Source organism: Electrophorus electricus, chromosome 10 (assembly GCF_041902795.1).
Source record: "Electrophorus electricus isolate QZ-2024a chromosome 10, ASM4190279v1, whole genome shotgun sequence".
Lineage (NCBI taxonomy): Eukaryota > Metazoa > Chordata > Actinopteri > Gymnotiformes > Gymnotidae > Electrophorus > Electrophorus electricus.
The window spans coordinates 20,740,777-20,759,054 of NC_137506.1; the positions used below are offsets into that span (position 1 = coordinate 20,740,777).

Here is an 18,278-nt window from a genome sequence, read left to right on the forward strand (position 1 = left end):
TGTTAATGGTGGAGTGCACACAGCTGTGTGCAGAGTGCTTACAACTTCAGCCAAAGTTAAACATCAGCCAAAAAAGCTATTTCGTGCCTGCACATATATCCAGTTGGCTTGTAATAACAATCTGTAGCTATTCTCTCCTGAAAGACTGTTACAAGGGGATTTTTCCTCCTCCTCTTCAAACCTGATCATTTATGTGGACTGTATTTTTCACAAATGTTACTTCTTTTATCAAACAGAAGAGCTGCTCACTGATCAGGTTGACTAGGTTGTACTGAACAGCAGAGGTCCACTGGGGTGTTTTTATGGCTGTTGTGTAAATAAAAGATATTTTCCTTAAGGCTTTGCCTTAAGTGTGATTTAATTCTGTAAAGTGTGATTAATGTTCGGGTTTTGAGAGATGTGGTCTTGGAAATTCGAGTCCGTGCTCTTTCAGTGGGTCATGCTGCAGTTTTAGTGTGTAAACAAATTAAGGGGGGGTGGGGTGTCTTCGAGCTTCTAGAACACACTTGCAGAACATGCTTTCCACTGTGCATGCTTCTCCAGGCTGCGGTCACTGCCTGAGCGCTAGTCTGCAGCGAGCCCTAGATGCCTGCACGGACAGCGTGCTGATCCGCGCTGCGCAGCGTGGGCCTCTCTCCCACATTAACGCAGGCAGCTCCCGGAACGCCGCTGCGGTCTGATCGTTCGGCCGTGGCGAGGACATGCGGCAGGAACGGACGGCTGGACTGTTGGTTGAGGAGACATCCACACAAGCTCTGATTAGCCTCTAAAAACAGCAGCCTCTGCTCAGAACATTCCGTGCCTCCGTTTTAGAAACACATTCGAGACTGACCTGCTGCAAGGCCTCGGAACAGACTACGACGCTCTCGGTACAGACGAAAAGCAGTCTGGCCATGAGGACACTTTTTACAGATGGTTTTAACCAAATATGATGGCATGCTGCTGCAAGATTAATCTCTCATACTTAGTATCGTCCTGCGTTGCAGGCAGAACGCAGGGAAAGAGCTGCTGGATGAAAGCTCCATGCCTTATTTGGAGTGCGCCATATGAGCGAGATTGTTGTGACAAGAACAATGATTCTAAAACCGGAGCGTGGAGGCTGGCTATGAAAACATGCACAAAAAAACAAAACAAAAAAAAAACAGAATCGTGTTGTGAAACCTGCAACTGCATCACGCAAATCTCATTTGCTTCTTCTCATCTCCTGCGTCCTTTCTAGTACAGGTTATAGGAAAAAAAGCAGCATTTGGTTTTCATTGTGTGCAGAAACTAATTTATAGTGGGTGACCCCAGCTCCTCTTTTGCGCAACAGCCATCTTGAAACACAATGGCAGGAAGGCTTGAAAGCAGAAAGGAACTGAATCTGCTGTTTACAGTTCTTCTTTATTCCAAATTGCACTCCCTCCTTTTAAAAAGCTTGTTTTTGCATCAGAGAGGAGCTGTAAAGTAATATCGTAGCGTTCCATGGCTGTGCAATACGAGTCTGTTAACTAGACTCTGGGGGCCCGCTGTTTGGTACCGCTTGGAGAAACGGGCCCAACAGAGGAAATCATGGCTGCCACATGACCCTTCTCTGACCCCTCCCACCCCCACTGCCCCAGTCCTCATAGCCTAAATGGAGTGGGGGCTGCTTAAGGGTTAGAGGTTTAAGGATAACAAATCATGCAACACTTTACTGCTATTTAAAAGGGCCACGCTGAGGCCCCAAGTAGGCCAGAGGAGAGCGGGGCTCTCCGGAGGGCAGCCGGGAGAGGGAGGTCAGGGATGGGTAATGCCCCAGCGCAGCGCACCCTGAGAGGAACAGGTCAGGGCAGGTCTGGGGCCCATCATCAGCACTGAGGGACAGAGGAGGGTGGAAGCTCAGCACGCTACTCCAGCTCCGAACGGCCTGATCCCAGCCTTCACATTTATGGCATTTAGCTTTTATACAAACTTACAATTATGACTGAGTACAACTTGAGCAATTGAGGGTTAAGGGTCGTGTTCAGGGGCCTAACAGTGGCAACTTGGCAGTGGTGGGCCTCGAACCAGAAACCTTCTGATTACAAGTCAACCACTAAGCTACCACTACCCTACATGCCATGCAGGAGCTGAAGAATTACGAACTGCCTGTTTTTTAACTTAAGTTTTTTTCACTCACTAATTCTCAGCTGAAATTGCTTTGCAGTAAAGGAACTAAATAGAGACACTGCGCCACAAAAGTAAACTCCTTGGGGGATGGAGGGGACGACAAATAACAAATTGCTCATTATTTGACTGTTGCTTTTATTGAACTTTGCTTTGAAGGGGAGTTAAACAAATACGTGAAATACGGTTTAAAAAAAACACCACTGGGAGTTAAAGACCACCATCACTCAAACTGCCCTGACACACGGCAAACGTGCGAGACATCCTGAATCAAAAACAGTACACAGGGAAAGAAGAGCGTCAGCAAATGGGCTTCCAAAGAGGCCACGCCCTGTCAGAGCCGGAGAGAGAAAGCGCGGAGAAGCGGGCCGATAAGGCCGACGAGTAGCCCCCCCGCCACGCGGCAAGAGGGGGCAGTGTGACGAGGGGAAGGGCAGTGATAAGAAGCACTAGCTGCCCCCTCTGCTCCTGCAGGGCTACAGGGCACAGGCAGCCTGGGGTCAGTCCACGCCTCTGCGCAAAATCAGGAGGCACTATCCCGGCACGACGCCGGGGAGGTCGACTGGAGTTCAGGGCAGATTTTTGCCAGTAGTCTCGCACAGCAGGAAGGCTAAATTGCTTCCGGATTCATGTCTTCACCGGTGCAGGCTGCCGTGGCCCGCCGCCCCTCCCAGCCTAGGTGTCACCCCTGGCCGACGTCAGCACGACCCCATGCTGTAGCACAGGGTTACGATGTCCGAGGGGAAGCAGTCTTTGAGCAGGATGCCTCTGTCCCGCTGGCAGTCCAGTTCTGCTAGGAAGCCGTACCAGTAGATCACCATTCCCGGGCCAAACCTGCAGATACAGATCAGAGTTCAGAATTACCCTAACACGCACGCTGTGTAGATATGAGATGTATAACTTGCGGTACAGAGGTCAAGTGGATTTTCTTGGCGTGTGCGCGCCAATGACGAAAACCTACATCCAACAAGAGGTGTGGGGCGGGGACAGAAACCCTGAGTAGAACACTTGCTTTTGATCCACCCCTTTAGGAAGCATGACTAAGCGCATAAAACAAAAGCAGTCACATGATAACATCAGCAGACGATGCACGGGCAGGATCCCTCCACAATGGACCTTCAGCAAGAACAACAACAGGGAGGGACGGCGGCTGAGAGTGGTCGTGGAGAACGTCCAGAGGCGAGTGGAGCTGGGAGGCCACGGCCCGGAAGAGCCGTGCAGCACTGCGTCCGTCGGGGCTCTTCCAGCGCCGGCCGGCCTCCCTCCGCCGCTGCGTCCGTCGGAGCTCTTCCAACGCCGGCCGGCCTCCCTCCGCCGCTGCGTCCGTCGGAGCTCTTCCAGCGCCGGCCGGCCTCCCTCCGCCACTGCGTCCGTCGGGGCTCTTCCAGCGCCGGCCGGCCTCCCTCCGCCGCTGCGTCTATCGGAGCTCTTCCAGCACTGTCCAGCTGTTCCATTCACATGGACACTTAGAGCAGCCATTTCTCCTTGGCTCACGTTGCACTTCGGGAGAGCTATAAATAACAGCGCGCGGCCGCTCGCTGAGAAAAGCTCCATTCAGACTAAATTCAGATCTACCGTTTTCTGCCACCCCCACCCCCTTCCATCTTCACAGGTTTTTGTGTTTTCCTAGTCACATCATATATCTACATACCACCGAGAAAGCACAGAAGTAATTATTACAAGCTTTGCTGGAAGAGTATAGTGTTATTTCACATTTTTCTTGAGGTCCCATGAATCATTTTCAGAGGCGTTTACTATGCCCCGCAGAAAGGCAGCGGGCTCATCCAACGAGGAAAGATCAGAGCTGCTCTTTGAACTCTGAGATCCAGACATAAAGCCATGTCAGAGTTGAGCTGCTTTTTTCGTAAGTGCAGAGACGCACACAAATCCAGTTTGGAAACAGCATAATTTAGTGACATACACTGTCCAGAGACAGTAAATGGGGCTTAGAGGCAGACAGGAAGCCGCCTAACGGACTATGCGGCGCGGCAGGAAGTTCAGCCCCTCAGGAACAGTTCGTAGAGCTCCAACTGTGATCAATCACGCCATCGGCGCATTGCGGCCATCTCTGTCGGCGTGGTAGTCAGGGTTAGCCACACTGCTCTTGTACACACCTCAAACACCACAGCCATCTAAGGCGTAGTCACCGTCACCATGACCACGATCCTGGCCACGGCTTTTAGACCTTTGCTGCGACGCGTCGCTGTGCCTATAAATAAAGAACCGTTTGACCCATGCCGGACGTGACGGGGGGGGGCACCTGGACCGTATAAATACCCTGAACCCCCCCCCCACCACACACCCAAGGTGCGGAGGGTGCAGACCCCGCGCGGAGCGAGCACATGCGACCGTGGCCATGCATTCCCTGCTTTACAGGCTGTGATTTACAGTCCAGTATCTCTGGGCATCCAGGCCAAAACTAACAGGCCTGGAAAGAGGGCCCACAGATGCACTGCAAGTTCACCACAAAGTCACACATAGCTGAGCCTTTCAGCAGAGCACTCTGCAGGGGGAGGGGGAGGGGGAGGGGGACCCCCCCCCCCACTCTAAAAGAGTACCATATTCCGTGGCGCTGCTGTATGGATGGCCATTCTTTTTATGGAAATGTTATGGAAACAAAATCTAAACATTTACATTAGATAACTTTGCAGAGAGGTTACGATAGACTTTTATTGAGCATCGGTGTGTGTTGCTCTTTTCAGACTGCGAGGTCGCGCTGGCAGGGGTAAGGGAGCGCTGGTAGGGGAACGGGCGGGGGGGCCCGAAAGAGGGAAAAGCAACCTTCTGAAAAGGTTAAAACGGTACATCAACAGATAAGGCGCAAGTGTACGATACATCATGTCCCTGGGTTGTCAGGGGCAGCCAGGCACAAATTGAAACAAGCAAAATGATAAACACTGGGGAGCAGTGTCACCGCCGCTGTGCCATAAAGAAAATAAATGGAGTTTGAATTCTATTTTGAATTAATAACGCTCATGCCAGGGAGACCTTGAGATAAAATCCCAGACTTAAAAATAAAATACATAAATAAAAACTCATACAACACTTGGGCTGCTAGCGGTGGCAGGCAAGGAGGGTATAGGAGGGAATTTCAGGGGCTCTCAGGCTAAAGAGTCACACTTGTGACTTGTTTCAAAACACATACTGGAAAATCTCAATGAAAGGTTTCCATAAATAACATGGAAAACGACACGCAGCTCCGACGGTAATTGTGGTCCATTATGTGAGCCAGTGCTCCATCACCTGAAGCTGGCACCCGCCACGCTCAGGAGAAACTCGGTGATCTTCCAATAAACATCTAACTGCGTAACGAGTTGGTGAAATTGTTTGTGAAATGTAGCTAATTTGGCGCACGGCGGCTTTGGCGGGCAGAGTGTGGGGCCGGCGGGGAGAGCCGGCAGGCAGACACGCTGCCATTAGCCCTAACGAGCGGCCTGCGCTCGATTTGGAAGCAGGTGCCATGCTGCTTAAGACGGCAGCTTAATGAGAGCACAGCTCTTAAGAACAAAAACCCAAATGGAGGTGCTGTGAGAGTAAGCTGCCATTAGCCTGGCCTCCTCCGCCCGTCTCTGTGCACGTGTAATCGCATCGTAATTAAATAACTAATTACAGCCCTCCACGGTGTCATCTCGAGCTCTCCCCGAGAAGCTCTTAGCAACTTCCCCGGAACACCTTTCCATCATAAAAGTGCACGAGGCCTAAACTGGAAGTGAAAAGGGGAGCCGAGAAGTTCCCAAAAGATCTGTTGGAAGCAACTGCATGGCTAATTGTATTTCTCTTTGCAGCACAACAGTGTCGCATGCTGAGACACAGCACATACTGAGCAGATTAAAATTTGCAGGAGAGCATGAGCCCACTGCCATTGCCCACTACTGTCGCATGAAAAAGAAATAAATAAACACTTGAGAAGAGATTCAAAAAGCACTGTCCACATACACCTGTGTTAAATATGGCATACATCTGGCAAAGTGCTGACATCCATTACACCGAATATGTGGCATGACTTCAAGTATACGACCAGGTTGGACCACAGCCTAAGGTGACCGAAAGGTGGGGGGGAAAGAGAGAGAGAGAGAGAGAGAGAGTTTGTGCTGTCACAGCCTTGGTCTGGCCTGGCTCTCTGCTGGTGATTAATTGGTGTTTATTTATAGGACTTGAACTGGGTGACAGTAGGGGGGGTGGATTACTCAAGGCTGCGAGCAAGGCGATATCAGCACAGAACCTCCGTCTCCCATGTTTAACTGGAGCAGCATGGCGATACCACCACCACCACACAGCCCTCGACACAAACAAGCACTGTGTGCTGGTCCACTCTTCCTAAAGATCACAAACAGCCCAGAAAGCAGCCATTAACATCCTCTCTGCTAAGGAAAACTCTTGTTGTGCTGGAAGCTCTCAATTCACTCAGGTACATGAAAAACACAAACGACTCTGAGATGGGCAAAGCACAGCCTCCAAACGAGCTTCAAACACCGCTGTTGTAATTAAGCTCCAACAGGCTGCAATAAACATCCCGTCCTGATCCAGGTGTAATTTTAGAAGACGTTTTTATGTTCTCTCACTGCCGCTGTCGATGGCCTTTCGAGACAGGATGCGACACGGATGCCATCCTTTGACCTGCAGGCGCTGTGTGTCACTACGATCGGGGAGATTAAGGATGGATTTTAAAAAAGGCCCTTTATCGGAAACCTTGGGAACCTGGACAACTCAGCAAAAGAGAGCTGACCAGGGTTCTCTTACAGCTCACGTCTCCTTCAGACCCGTTGCAGTGGCGGCTGAGGCCCCGCCCACCGTACATAGTGATGACCTCATTAATTCGCCAAGGTAAAAGACAGTCACCCCCGTCCAGCATGTGGCTGCAACTGCGTAAAAGTGCACAGCACTCATTATCGTCTGCTCGCTGTATTAATGACCGCCGCGCTATTGGTGAGGTGAGATCCAATAAACGCCTGGCCTGTCCGTGATAATGACTAAGGAGATGGCACTTCCAGTTTTAGCCACTTAATTTCCTCTGAAATGACAGGGTGGTGAGGAAGGGAGACGTGGCCAGGGCCACAGGGTCAGCAATCAGGAAGACCTGCACACGAACGCACCTAGACAGCCGTCGGCCAGGCTAAAATTACAGAGATAGAGAAACGGAAACCGAAAGCTGTCCCCTATATGCATTTGGTCTTTGTTAAAATGAACTGCGGTTTTGGGATGGAAGACACACCCGTGGCCTCTTCCCATTGGGAAGTTGCTTCTGCTGCCGTCGCCGAAGCTGTTCAGATCTGCCGCGTCACGCTCGGACTCGCTCCGACATGTGGCCGGCCGGGTTTATCTACGCGCCAAAGCCAAACAGCCCGAATGCTTCCGCGTGGCTGCCAGAATATGTATGGGGATGGGGGGAGCACAATGGGTGGGAGGGATGGGATATCTGGAGAAGCCTCGTGCCCTGCTGACACCATGATGTTCTGGTAAAAGCTCCAGAACTCAGCATGTGCCACTCAGCCAGTTCTCCAGCATGCAGCAATAACCCCCACCCCCTTCCCCTGTGATCAGTGTCCTCCTAGGACTGCTCTCACACTGGAGGCCCCACGCTCACCCCCACCGCTCTGGATCAAGTGTCGGGTGACCTGGAGTTCAGCCCATCCTTAGGAGTGGCCTGTTCCCCATCACCCTAAATGGTACTCTCCATCATGCAAATGTCCAAAAGCTTTCATTACAACTTCTTAAGAGTGGATTCATTAAAAGATGATACATTCAGATGGCATTTCATTACACAATCCCATTTCGAAGAAGTGATGTTTTAAATTGCCCATTGCAAAATCAACAACAACAAACTCAATGCAGAAATATTTTAATAGTTTGCAGCCATGGACCTTGCTGGTCCTTCATGAATAACAAAGCTTAGTACTCTAAACAGGACTGCATGATATGGACAAAATATCATATTGCTACTTACTGTAACTATGATGCGTTTTGCAATACCTTAAAAGCCAGTGGTGGGTAGAGTAGCCAAAAATTGCACTCAAGTAAAAGTACTGTCATTTTAAAATAATACTTACTCAAGTAGAAGTAACTATTTACATGATTACTTAAGCAAAAGTAACAAAAGTATCTTTTATAAAGACTACTCATTAGCGAATTACTTTAATCGAAACAATAAAATCAAGTAACAGCATATTCATATATATATATATATATATATATATATATTCATATATATATATATATATATATATATATATATATATATATATGAGGCCCACAAACTAAAATATGTTGTCCCCATTGTTCTTTTTACACTGAAGGCAAATGTTTTTTAAAGATGTTTTTCTCAGGCATAGTTTTTAAGTGACTTTTCCAATAAGTATACATTACTTGTTCATGAATAAGGCTGTTATTACATTTAAAATATGTGCCATGTTTAAGAGCCCTCTTCAGTGTGCAGTGTCCGACACAGACGGGCTCCACTTTCCTTGATACCAGTTTCCCATAGGCCTGCTGTAATGACACTTGAGTATAATCGGTTGTAAACTATTTGTCCAACCTAAGTAGACAGTTAAAAGCACTTTGGTACATCACATCTACTAAAGGCCATTCATGTAGATGTAAATATAAGGGAACAAAAAAAAAAAATCTATGCTTGATGGGAGAAATTCTGAAAACATTTGGATTCTGGTATTCAGTGCGCAAAAACACTTAAGGTTTTCTTTGCTCTGGGTCTCGGTCCTACGGATTTTTTTCTATCGGCTAGGTGAAATATTGTGTATATAACATAAGTCACAAGCGACGCTGGATTTGGTGACCACGTTGTGAATAGTACAGTTTATATGAGCTCTTGTTCAAGGTCACTTGCAGGATATTTTGCTTTTCGTTATATTTACACTGCGATTAGTCTACCGATTAGTCAGACCAGCTGGCTAGCTAGCTACATATTCTACGTTACCTAGCTCACAGAACCTGTATGTGGGCAAAATATGAATAACATGAATCAATAACAAACCTTAATTTTTATAACCTTGACACTTGACACCTTTATTCTCTCAAAAATATCCCTCAATATTGGCATGTATTCCTTCCTGCAAGCCATGAGTTCAGTTCAGCTGCTGCGTATATTTTTCTGTTGCTTGTCGTTTGCAGAAACGAAGATAGCTAGCTAGCCATTTTTTCTTAGAATATCGATATAGGACCACACTTTACTTTTATATAATTGCACATTAGGAGAAGGCACCGATTTCACACAGATATGTGAACCTTAAAGAACGGTATATGTAGCGATATATTTTTCATAAATTTAATCATTCGAGTCCCACGCCGGAAAATGTGCCTGTTCGCTGTTCATCATGTCGTTCTACTGTCCAACTTGTCTGACTTACTGAAGCAAAGTGGTGGCCCTCAATGATCATTTCTAGGGATTTCTCTAACCCTCCCACACTTGACAGGTTGTGGCGAAATGTACAAAGGGTAAAAATTACTTTAAAATGTAATGGAAGGAACGTTGATAAATATAACTGAGTAAAAATAAATTTTTGACTTCGCAAATGAACTCGAGTAAGAGTATAAAGTACCCTCTTTAAAGTGACTCTTAAAAGTACAATTTGTTCTAAAGGTTACTTAACTAAATTTAACGGAGTACACGTAGAGCGTTACTACCCACCTCTGTTAAAAGCCTTGAATGTGATATGATAATCATTATTTTCACCAAAAATACTTTTGTTGGGTCACACTGGACTTGATTCTTTAAAACCAAAACACAACACTCATCATCCACATTTAAGCTTGGTCAAGAGCCAGCACACAAAAACTTTTCCAAAATGTTCCAGGGCATTTATTGAAAAACATACTACAAAAGCCAGTGTTGGGGTGAGCAATTAACAAACGACTGTGTAAACCTCCCTCTCATTAATCCAAACGTACTGAAATTTCACAGCGTGCTTTGTAAGGAAGCGAGAAGAGCCCACGGTGCTGACGTGCAGATGAGCCCTCACTGACACGGTGAGGTAGCGCTTAACCTGATGCTGAGAATCACTGGCACTCCCATGACAGCGTCAAGGGGATACACGCTCCTTTAACCTGTTATTCCGAACTCCCAGCAGCCCACGTCGATAATTAGCCAAAGTCTCTTGGGGCAGAAGGAACAAATCCCTGAGAACGGCCTCCATTTTGTGTTGAGCCGGCCCTGCTACGCGCCATGGCCTAATCCTGCCCTTAACCCTGCCGGTTAATGTGTTTCCAATTTACCAGGAGCCCCTCCGCGACTGCGCTGGTAATCAGTGACAGTGCCGAGTGTAATCTGAGCCGAGTCTGGCTGCACTGGCCCGGGCGCCTCACTGCTGAATAGCCCCTCATCTCCGCGACGCAGAGGGAGCCGCTGCCCGGCCAGATAAACAGGCCTGCCGCTCTGCTCGGGACAGCTCTGGTGGCTAACGGCTCGACCGGGCTGACCTTGTGCATGAGCGCACACAACGCGTGGGTGAAGCGGACCGCAACTCTCAGCCACGCGGCAAACGCGAGACACCGTGTTTATTTTCTTGCCCCTCCGGAACGGCTGACTTTAACTTTTAAAAGCGATCCTCCGATGGCTGCAAATTACCACATAAGGATCCCAGACACAGAGCTGGTGCGGAAGAGGACGCTGGAGGAGGCGTAAATTACACTGCTTATAAATAGGTGTGAAAGTTGGTTTTCTGACACCCAAGGAGAAAACCACGGAGGGGGACGGGACCAACAAAATAAGAGCAGTGTAAAAGAAGGTCTGCGTTAAAACAGCTCTGGCTTTTGTCCAAGTCGCCACCTCTGGAAGTGCACGGTGGTGCTACCGCCACTAAATCAACATGTCAGCGTCACGGCATCTGAACTTTTGCTTCAGTCCATATTGCTTACAGCTATTCAGCCGCTGTAATGGACTGTTACCCCAGCCACCCTGCCGCACAAACAGAGAGCAGAGATTTTCTCTCAAGCGCAGTTTCGAAAATTGCTGCGCACAGATTAACGACAATAATCGGGCTGGCGCACACAGCATCCGGGTGTCGCCCCGCTGCCAGGTAAGCGGGTCTGAAGGCTGGTGTTGGCGTCCACCCTGCTCACGTCCTGTAGTGCGGACCTGCTGGAGTCGGGGATCGGTGGGCACAGACAGCCTCGTGCTAACGCAGCACCATATTTACATTCCAGGGGGTAATTTTAGCCCCATGGGGGCACATGGCGTCATTTGGCCCCATCACCAGCCAGTTGGCTAAGCATGGGACCCTTTAGTTTGTGGGTGTTATAGAGAGCCAGTACACACACACACACACACACACACACACACACACACACACACACACACAAATATCCAGTACAGCACACTCACACCTACTTATGTTCTTATAGCCAGAAGGAAATGACTCACTTGCAGACAGGCCTTTGGATACATGTTGCACATAGACACTATAGTTTTTGCCTGACATTTAAAAAAAAAAAAAGCATTAACAGCAAGTAAAACCAAAAATATGGCAGGCATGGGAAAGCAGACTTTAGCAATAGCTTTGATGCATTTAACACAAGCACTCCATTTTGCAGATGTGTATGCAGATGTGCTAGTTTTCTAGCTCATAGAATAAGAGGCATCACAGAAAAAACTGTAAAAATATGAAAACTGCACATCATCTTTAACTCTTAGCATGCGGTGAGTGGGAGCAGCAGAGCCAGAGGGTGGGGTGCACTGGGCCCGTTCTGCTACACAGCAGCTACATGGGACCACGCCAGTGTTTGCTCTGATGAGCAAATCGAATTTCATTGTCGTTTTAAAACATTTACAAAGCAAACAAAACCCGAGTGGGACTGCGGCTCCTGGTGGGAGGCCGCCCGGTCAGGACTTCTCCTGCGCTCGCTCACCGCACCACGGGATTCAGGGACACCTGAGAGCCTCCTCTGGGTGGACTGGCCACACTCATTAGCCAGGGGATCAAACGGAAAGTTAAATACTTCGAAACATGTAACAGAAGAAGGGGTGGGTAAAGCGCAAGGGTCAGGCTGACGCCAAACACTAGTCCTCGGGCAATCTGCTATTGATTTTAGCTCGTTTGGGGGGGGATGTGGAGGTTTGCAGCAAGGGCACTGCGCGCACAGGCTGTCACTCCGGCAGTCTGACCCCGTTTTCCAAAGGCTGACAGCTCTGCTGCGCGGCGGCGGCGACAACGACACAAAGCGTCTCTCCGCCGCTCATGGGGGGCGGGGGGAGGGCAGCTCTAGGACGTGACCGTGCAGCCCTCGAGCACAGCAGGCCCCGGACAGGAGCAGCCTCCCACCGGCCTGGGCTGCTGGCAGCACGGCACTACACTGTACAGGTGCTCGGTGAACTGAGCTGGAGCTGTGATGAGCGAAACACTGGTACTCCCCTTCACTTCTGCCTAGGCTCACCAAGGAGGCACCAGAGTAGGTGCATATATATGTACAAACACACACACACACACACTTAAACAGAAACCATAAACAGAGTGACAGGCTGAGAGATGAGAGGACAAAACTAAGCCACAGCTGTAAGAAACTAATATAGTACTGATATGTTAATGCATTTGTTTGCAATAGACCACAGCTAAAATATTTGCAGAAAGTAATATAGCAGTGATAAGAAAATGTGTTCGTAAACAGGGAACCCTGGCTAAAATGCACACGCAATACAACACAAACAGAACGGCAGGTGAGTCAGGTTGCCGGAGCTGGTGTCTGTGTGTGTGGGCGGTTACTGCTGACATCAACCAAGTCCATCAGGCTGTTCCTCGCCGCCGCCATGTGCTGGTCATTCCGCCCCTCTGATGGTCCTAACCACTTGGTGGTGGGAGGGGGGAGGCTGGAGCCCTTTTCACTTTTCTTCATCAGAGTGCCAAAGGGGACACCTTTAGCCAGGCCCAGGCAGGCCTGACCGCCCCCCCGCCACTCCCACCCGCACTTAATTTAGCCAGCCCGTCCGTCCCGAGAAGCCCGTCCGCGTCAAATTAGAGTGGGCCGCCATTGTCCTCATTATGGCCCTGGAAAATGCCATCATGACTGATGCTGCAAGGTCCCTTGCTTGTCACTAGTTGTCAGCCAGACACGGAGTTTGGATACACACAGCTGACAGGTAATCTTAATGTCTTCAATTATCCCAATTAGTCCTGTCATAAACAATCTGATAGGTGCTTGCCAAACACCAACAGATAAACACGTGCACGGATCCAGGAGAAAGGCGGAGTGCACCTCGGCACGCGGATGGGTGTGGATGTGTGCGGGATGTGTGCGTGTTAATGAGAAGTGTAATGGGTTTATCAGTGACGAAGCGCATGGCTTCTCCTTTGTCTCCCGGCGTCCCAGCATGCTCAGCTGTGCTGTGCTCTCTGCTACTTGGTCACTTCAAATTGTACCATCTCCTTTCATTAGCACATTGCCCGGTGAGAATCTGAAAGGCTGTGACAAAATTAATTTAAAAAGAGTGGGAGCAGATTGGCTGAAGCAGGTGCTATAAGGGAGATAAAACAAGTGTAAGCGCGCGCACGCGTGTGTGTGTGTGAGTGAGAGAGAGAGTGAGTGTCCCCGTGTTCTTTCTTCATCCTCATTGGTGGTAAACCAGACTTTTTAAAGCATCTTTTTCCATTATTCAAATTTTCATTATAATTTCGCTGTTAATTAAACTTTTTTCATTTACTATTTCCATTATAGAAATCTCCTTATATTAAGGCAACACCTAAAGATTGGTTACTGAGAGACTAAACAATCCAATGGCATTACGGGGGATACAGCAGTGTCTGAGAGTCGCCTACCAAGAAGTGAAACATTGCACCAGTACTGGGATTGTTTTTCAGGATGCAGTACAAGAATCGGACCTCAAACTTCTTCACTAAGCTCCTCTGACACTGCTAGACAAGTTTTTAATGTGAATGCACTAACAGTAGGGATAACACACAGGGTGCTATACTAACTGAGGGGATATCAAATGTTAGTTGTTATGAGATTATCAATTAATGAACAAATGAATGAATTTCATCAATTCCTCAATTAGTTAGGAGCACGTGTGTGTTACCACTTGAATAAAACATGAGGCATCACAAAAAGTATACAAACAGATCTAGATATATACAGCACGAGGACTTTTGTATCAGCTAAAACACTTTTTTTTTTGTCTCAGTTTTGTATTACGTATTCAAGTCTTGAATGAGTCTAGAAGTCTTGAATGAGACTTGAACTCTTTCTAACATACATATAGGTTCTCATTATAGGTTCAAAAGAGTTATTTTCATGTAGGCCAGTGGTCTGATTCACAAGATTGATGGTATGAGCAAACTCATATACAGACACTGTGGGTCAGCATTAGTATATGCATATAGCCCCATTTCAGAACATCGCTATCTTCCAGTGAGCTGAAAGTTCCAATCAAAATGTGCACAAAAATGACAAAGTAAAGATAAAATGATAGAGCCCCAGGTACCAGGAGCAGAGGGAGCGACTGCTGACCCCCAGTGTACAGAGCTCCCGAGGAGGTGCAGGTGCCACATATGAGGCTGCCTTGTGGGCGTCAGGGGCAATTACAGGAGGCGGGCAAATCCACCGCGGACCCCTCTCTTTGCTCCTGACCCCCACACCATGTGACAACTGAGATGGTGAAAAAGACAGAGAGAGAGAGAGACACACACACACACACACACACACACAGGGCTCGTCACAGGGAAGTTGTAATAGGAAATTGCTTTTGGCAACTATTTGTTCTGCACTAGAATCTTTTTTTTTTTTTTTTTTTTTTTTTTTGTGCCAACACTGCGAGCCCCATTGGAAAACAGGGCAGGTCTCCCTAATGAGTAATCTATTTCAAAGCAGTCTTGTCTGGGCATGACAGTTTACTGAGAGGCTTGAAGAACTGGTAATTACCAGTGTTACGGGGCAATTAATGCATATTACACTGCGGCACTCATGGTGGCGACTGTCAGCTCCCCAATAAAAATGAGCACTCTTCAGCTAAAGGGTGACGTTAATTGGACCTTTAATGACTATGCACAGGAACCAAGCCAAATAGGAACAAAACAGGGGACACTGCCTGACTTCAGGAGCGGCATGGAAATTGTACTAAAAATGAGATTAATTGCTGTTGGGGAGGTGGAGAAAAAAAAAAAAAAAAAAAAGAATGGGGGAAAGAGTGAAGGGGGGAAAAGAATGAAATTACAGGGTTTGGTGAACAGGGGGCTCTTGTTGCAATGACAATTCTGTTATCTTATATATTCTCTATGTCTGAAGAGGGCCAGTGGAAGGTTTGAAGGGTCTGTATATGGGGTTAATGTGCAGCATACTGCACTCGTTAAACTCTAAGAAAAAGTTCACAGGAATTTCTATTAGTAAAGAAATAATCTGGAGACAATTCAGTACTTTAAGGTTAAAGAAATCCCTACAAGTGGGGGGAAAGAAGAAACCAAACCAGGTGATTTTCTCTCTCAGGCCTCTAAAGAGGTGGTGTGCGTTTGTGTATTAATGAGCAGAGAGCCACTTCAGCAGGTCGGGGTTACGGGAAAAAAAAAAAAAACCCCTCCCAAAGCCCATTGTGTGTAATGAAGTAACTCAAGTGGAAGAAGTTTAATTAGCAAGGGAATCAACTCCGGACTTGCTGCTCAAGTGCATTAACACCCCCCCCCCGCCCAACCCCACCCCCCAAACCCCCCAAAAACAACAACATCAAATTACCAAGTTCTTTCATCAACACAGAGCAGAAGCAGAATAAACCGCAAGGGCTCGTATATGAGCAGACCGCACACTCCGGCCATATCAAGTAGCCTTGATTAATGCTGTTTATCTGCACGCGCTCCACCCGAATATGCAAGCATGCAAGTCAAAATATTCACATGCGAAACATCGGCAGACATTTGCATGCATTTTTGATTTGGCGCTTGCGCGGGGCTTAAAATACGCGTCAGGCAGGAGTGCGACGCTGCCTGGCGCGGTGTCACGGCACACACCCTCACTGTCACTGGTGATGAGAGAACTTCCCGGCTTCAAAGCGGCTCTTTTGCGTTGGGAAGGAAAAGGAGCAAATATTTGAATTGCAAAACCACATCATCTTCCGACATGATAAAATTTGAGACAACTTCCAATAGTTAAAGACCTATATTTCCCCCGAACAAGTGAACCGTCAGCAAGCTGTTAAAAGGGGTGAGCCTGGGACACACTAAGCCCCTCCTGCAGTAATTTAGCATATCCAAATTTGTGTAATAGGATGTGACATGTTTCAGCCTCCTCTGAAATTGTGTGTGTGTGTGTGTGTATATATATATATATATATATATATATATATATATATATATAAAATGCAAGGAGAGAACCATAAAAATGTTATAAGAGGCCCTTGTATTCAAGAAAAATCCAGCGTACAAGTCCTGGGTTCTCAGACTAGCTGGCCCGGTTTTGATTAGTGACTGAAGCGTCATTTCTTAAGCCATCAAGCACTTGGGGCGCGCAGCAGGAGGGTCCCTTACCACTCCTGCTCTGGCACCACCATCAGCAGCTACCGTGTCGGGGCGAGCAGGAACCACGCGCCTGCTGCGTGGAAGCTTCTTTACTCGCGTCCATTTGCCAGACTCTCCTGCACATTTCACAAGTTACACTGCACATCAAAAACAAGTCTTCTGGCAACAGTAGACAGTTCTATGAACCAGCAAAAAGCTTGGCAAGATGTATCCAAAAGGCAAATATTATTATGAATCATAGCATATTTGAAAATAGGATTTCCTAATTTTTCATGCCAGAAAAAATATGACATTTAAGATCGAAGATAATACAGCCACAGACAGCATTGATGGCAATGAATAGCCATCTTCAGACCGCTGAAATAACACTTTTTATTTTTTTTAAAAATCGGAAAAACACTGACATGGGGAAATATGTTTAAATTCTTTTCTCAGGAGGAAATGTTACCACTACTTGGCATAATCCACAAACTAAGAGCCTCTGAGATATTTGGAAAATATTTTTTGTGGAATGTTCCAAATGTCCACAAACTGATGAAAGGTGATTTTGTCAAAGAGGATTTCATCAAGGCAAAAGAGATTTATTGCCTAAAAATGTGAAAACATTAAACTGTAGCACTAAAACGTCATCAATAAAGACAGTGACTTGGGTCTGGCGATCGCGTCCACCACACGAAAGCCTCCACCTGCAAATCACACAGGACGGATCTGGTGACCGCAGGCTGACGTAGACTGATACACGCTCTGCTGTTGTGCTCTCTGGGGCAATCCTGTGCCCCCGCGTTGCACGCACTGCCCCGTTCCCATGGCGCCTATCCCGAGTGCAGACACTCTGGAGACAATCAAAAGCCTGGGTGATGGATAACTTCAGCGCACAATGACCTCTGTCACAGGGGTTCGCCCTAAATCAATCTGAGCGATAAGGACGCCGCACCTTGGCAGTGCTCGCCGGTGGCTGCGCCGCATATCTGCAGGGGGAGGAAGTCTGAGTAATCGCTAAAGACACGCTGCAACAAAACCACAGAGCCCGCTTTGTCAAACACAATTTACAACGCGTATGCCGCCTCCGCCGGTGCTGTTAAGGCAGTCATTAGGAGCGGGAGCGTGATAGGAGTCTGTGTTTATGACTGGGCACTCCGAAAGTCTGTCTGGGAGAGCAGAGGAGTAGCGGCCTGGGCTTTTGGGGGGGGGGGGGGGGGATCAGGCGGACCCGAGGAGAGGAAGAAGGCCCTGGGGCTTTGAGTCCTCCATGTCAGCCCTGCGTGGGCCGCCTTCATTTGCGGTGATGCATGCAGGGAGGGGTTGGAGGTTGAAGTTGAGAGGAGGGCCGACAGGAAAAAGGGGGCCGAGCACTTTGGGAAGATTCCAGCTCTTTGCATGCTAAGACCCCGGAGCAGTTTCTCATTTGTCCCTCTCCTTTCCTTTTTTAGACAGGTCGCGTATAACTTTCCATTCAGTGGCATCAACGCCAGCAAACATGACAACAAGCGTCGCAATTATGTGACCCCTCTCCGCCAGAGTCAACCGTTTCGAAAGTGCAGCTTTTCAAATGCCGATTAAAATGTGTTTGCTTGCACATTCTAAATAACATGCGACAACACCGGTAATATTTCAGCCAACAGTGAAAGCATTCTCTTAGTCTATGACCTTTTGCTTTCCTTTGCTTGGACAGCCACAGGTAACCTCTACTGAGCATTTCCCACGAAC

At 47.8% G+C, this 18,278-nt stretch overlaps 1 protein-coding gene across 8 annotated transcripts in view; it reads right to left on the reverse strand.

Moving 5' to 3' along the window:
- Positions 1–18,278, reverse strand: part of cdin1 (CDAN1 interacting nuclease 1) — a 60,004-nt gene that overhangs the window by 1,315 nt on the left and 40,411 nt on the right. For 7 of the 8 annotated variants that reach the window (XM_027011610.3, XM_027011612.3, XM_027011613.3 and 4 more), the window contains one exon: positions 1–2,961. This exon is cut by the window's left edge and continues 1,315 nt beyond it. In XM_027011610.3, coding sequence (XP_026867411.1) covers positions 2,826–2,961 — 136 coding nt within the window. In that variant the 3' untranslated portion in view covers positions 1–2,825. Of the gene's footprint in view, positions 2,962–3,088; positions 8,132–18,278 lie in introns of those variants that run through there. The other variant, XM_081721491.1, reaches the window with a different exon arrangement.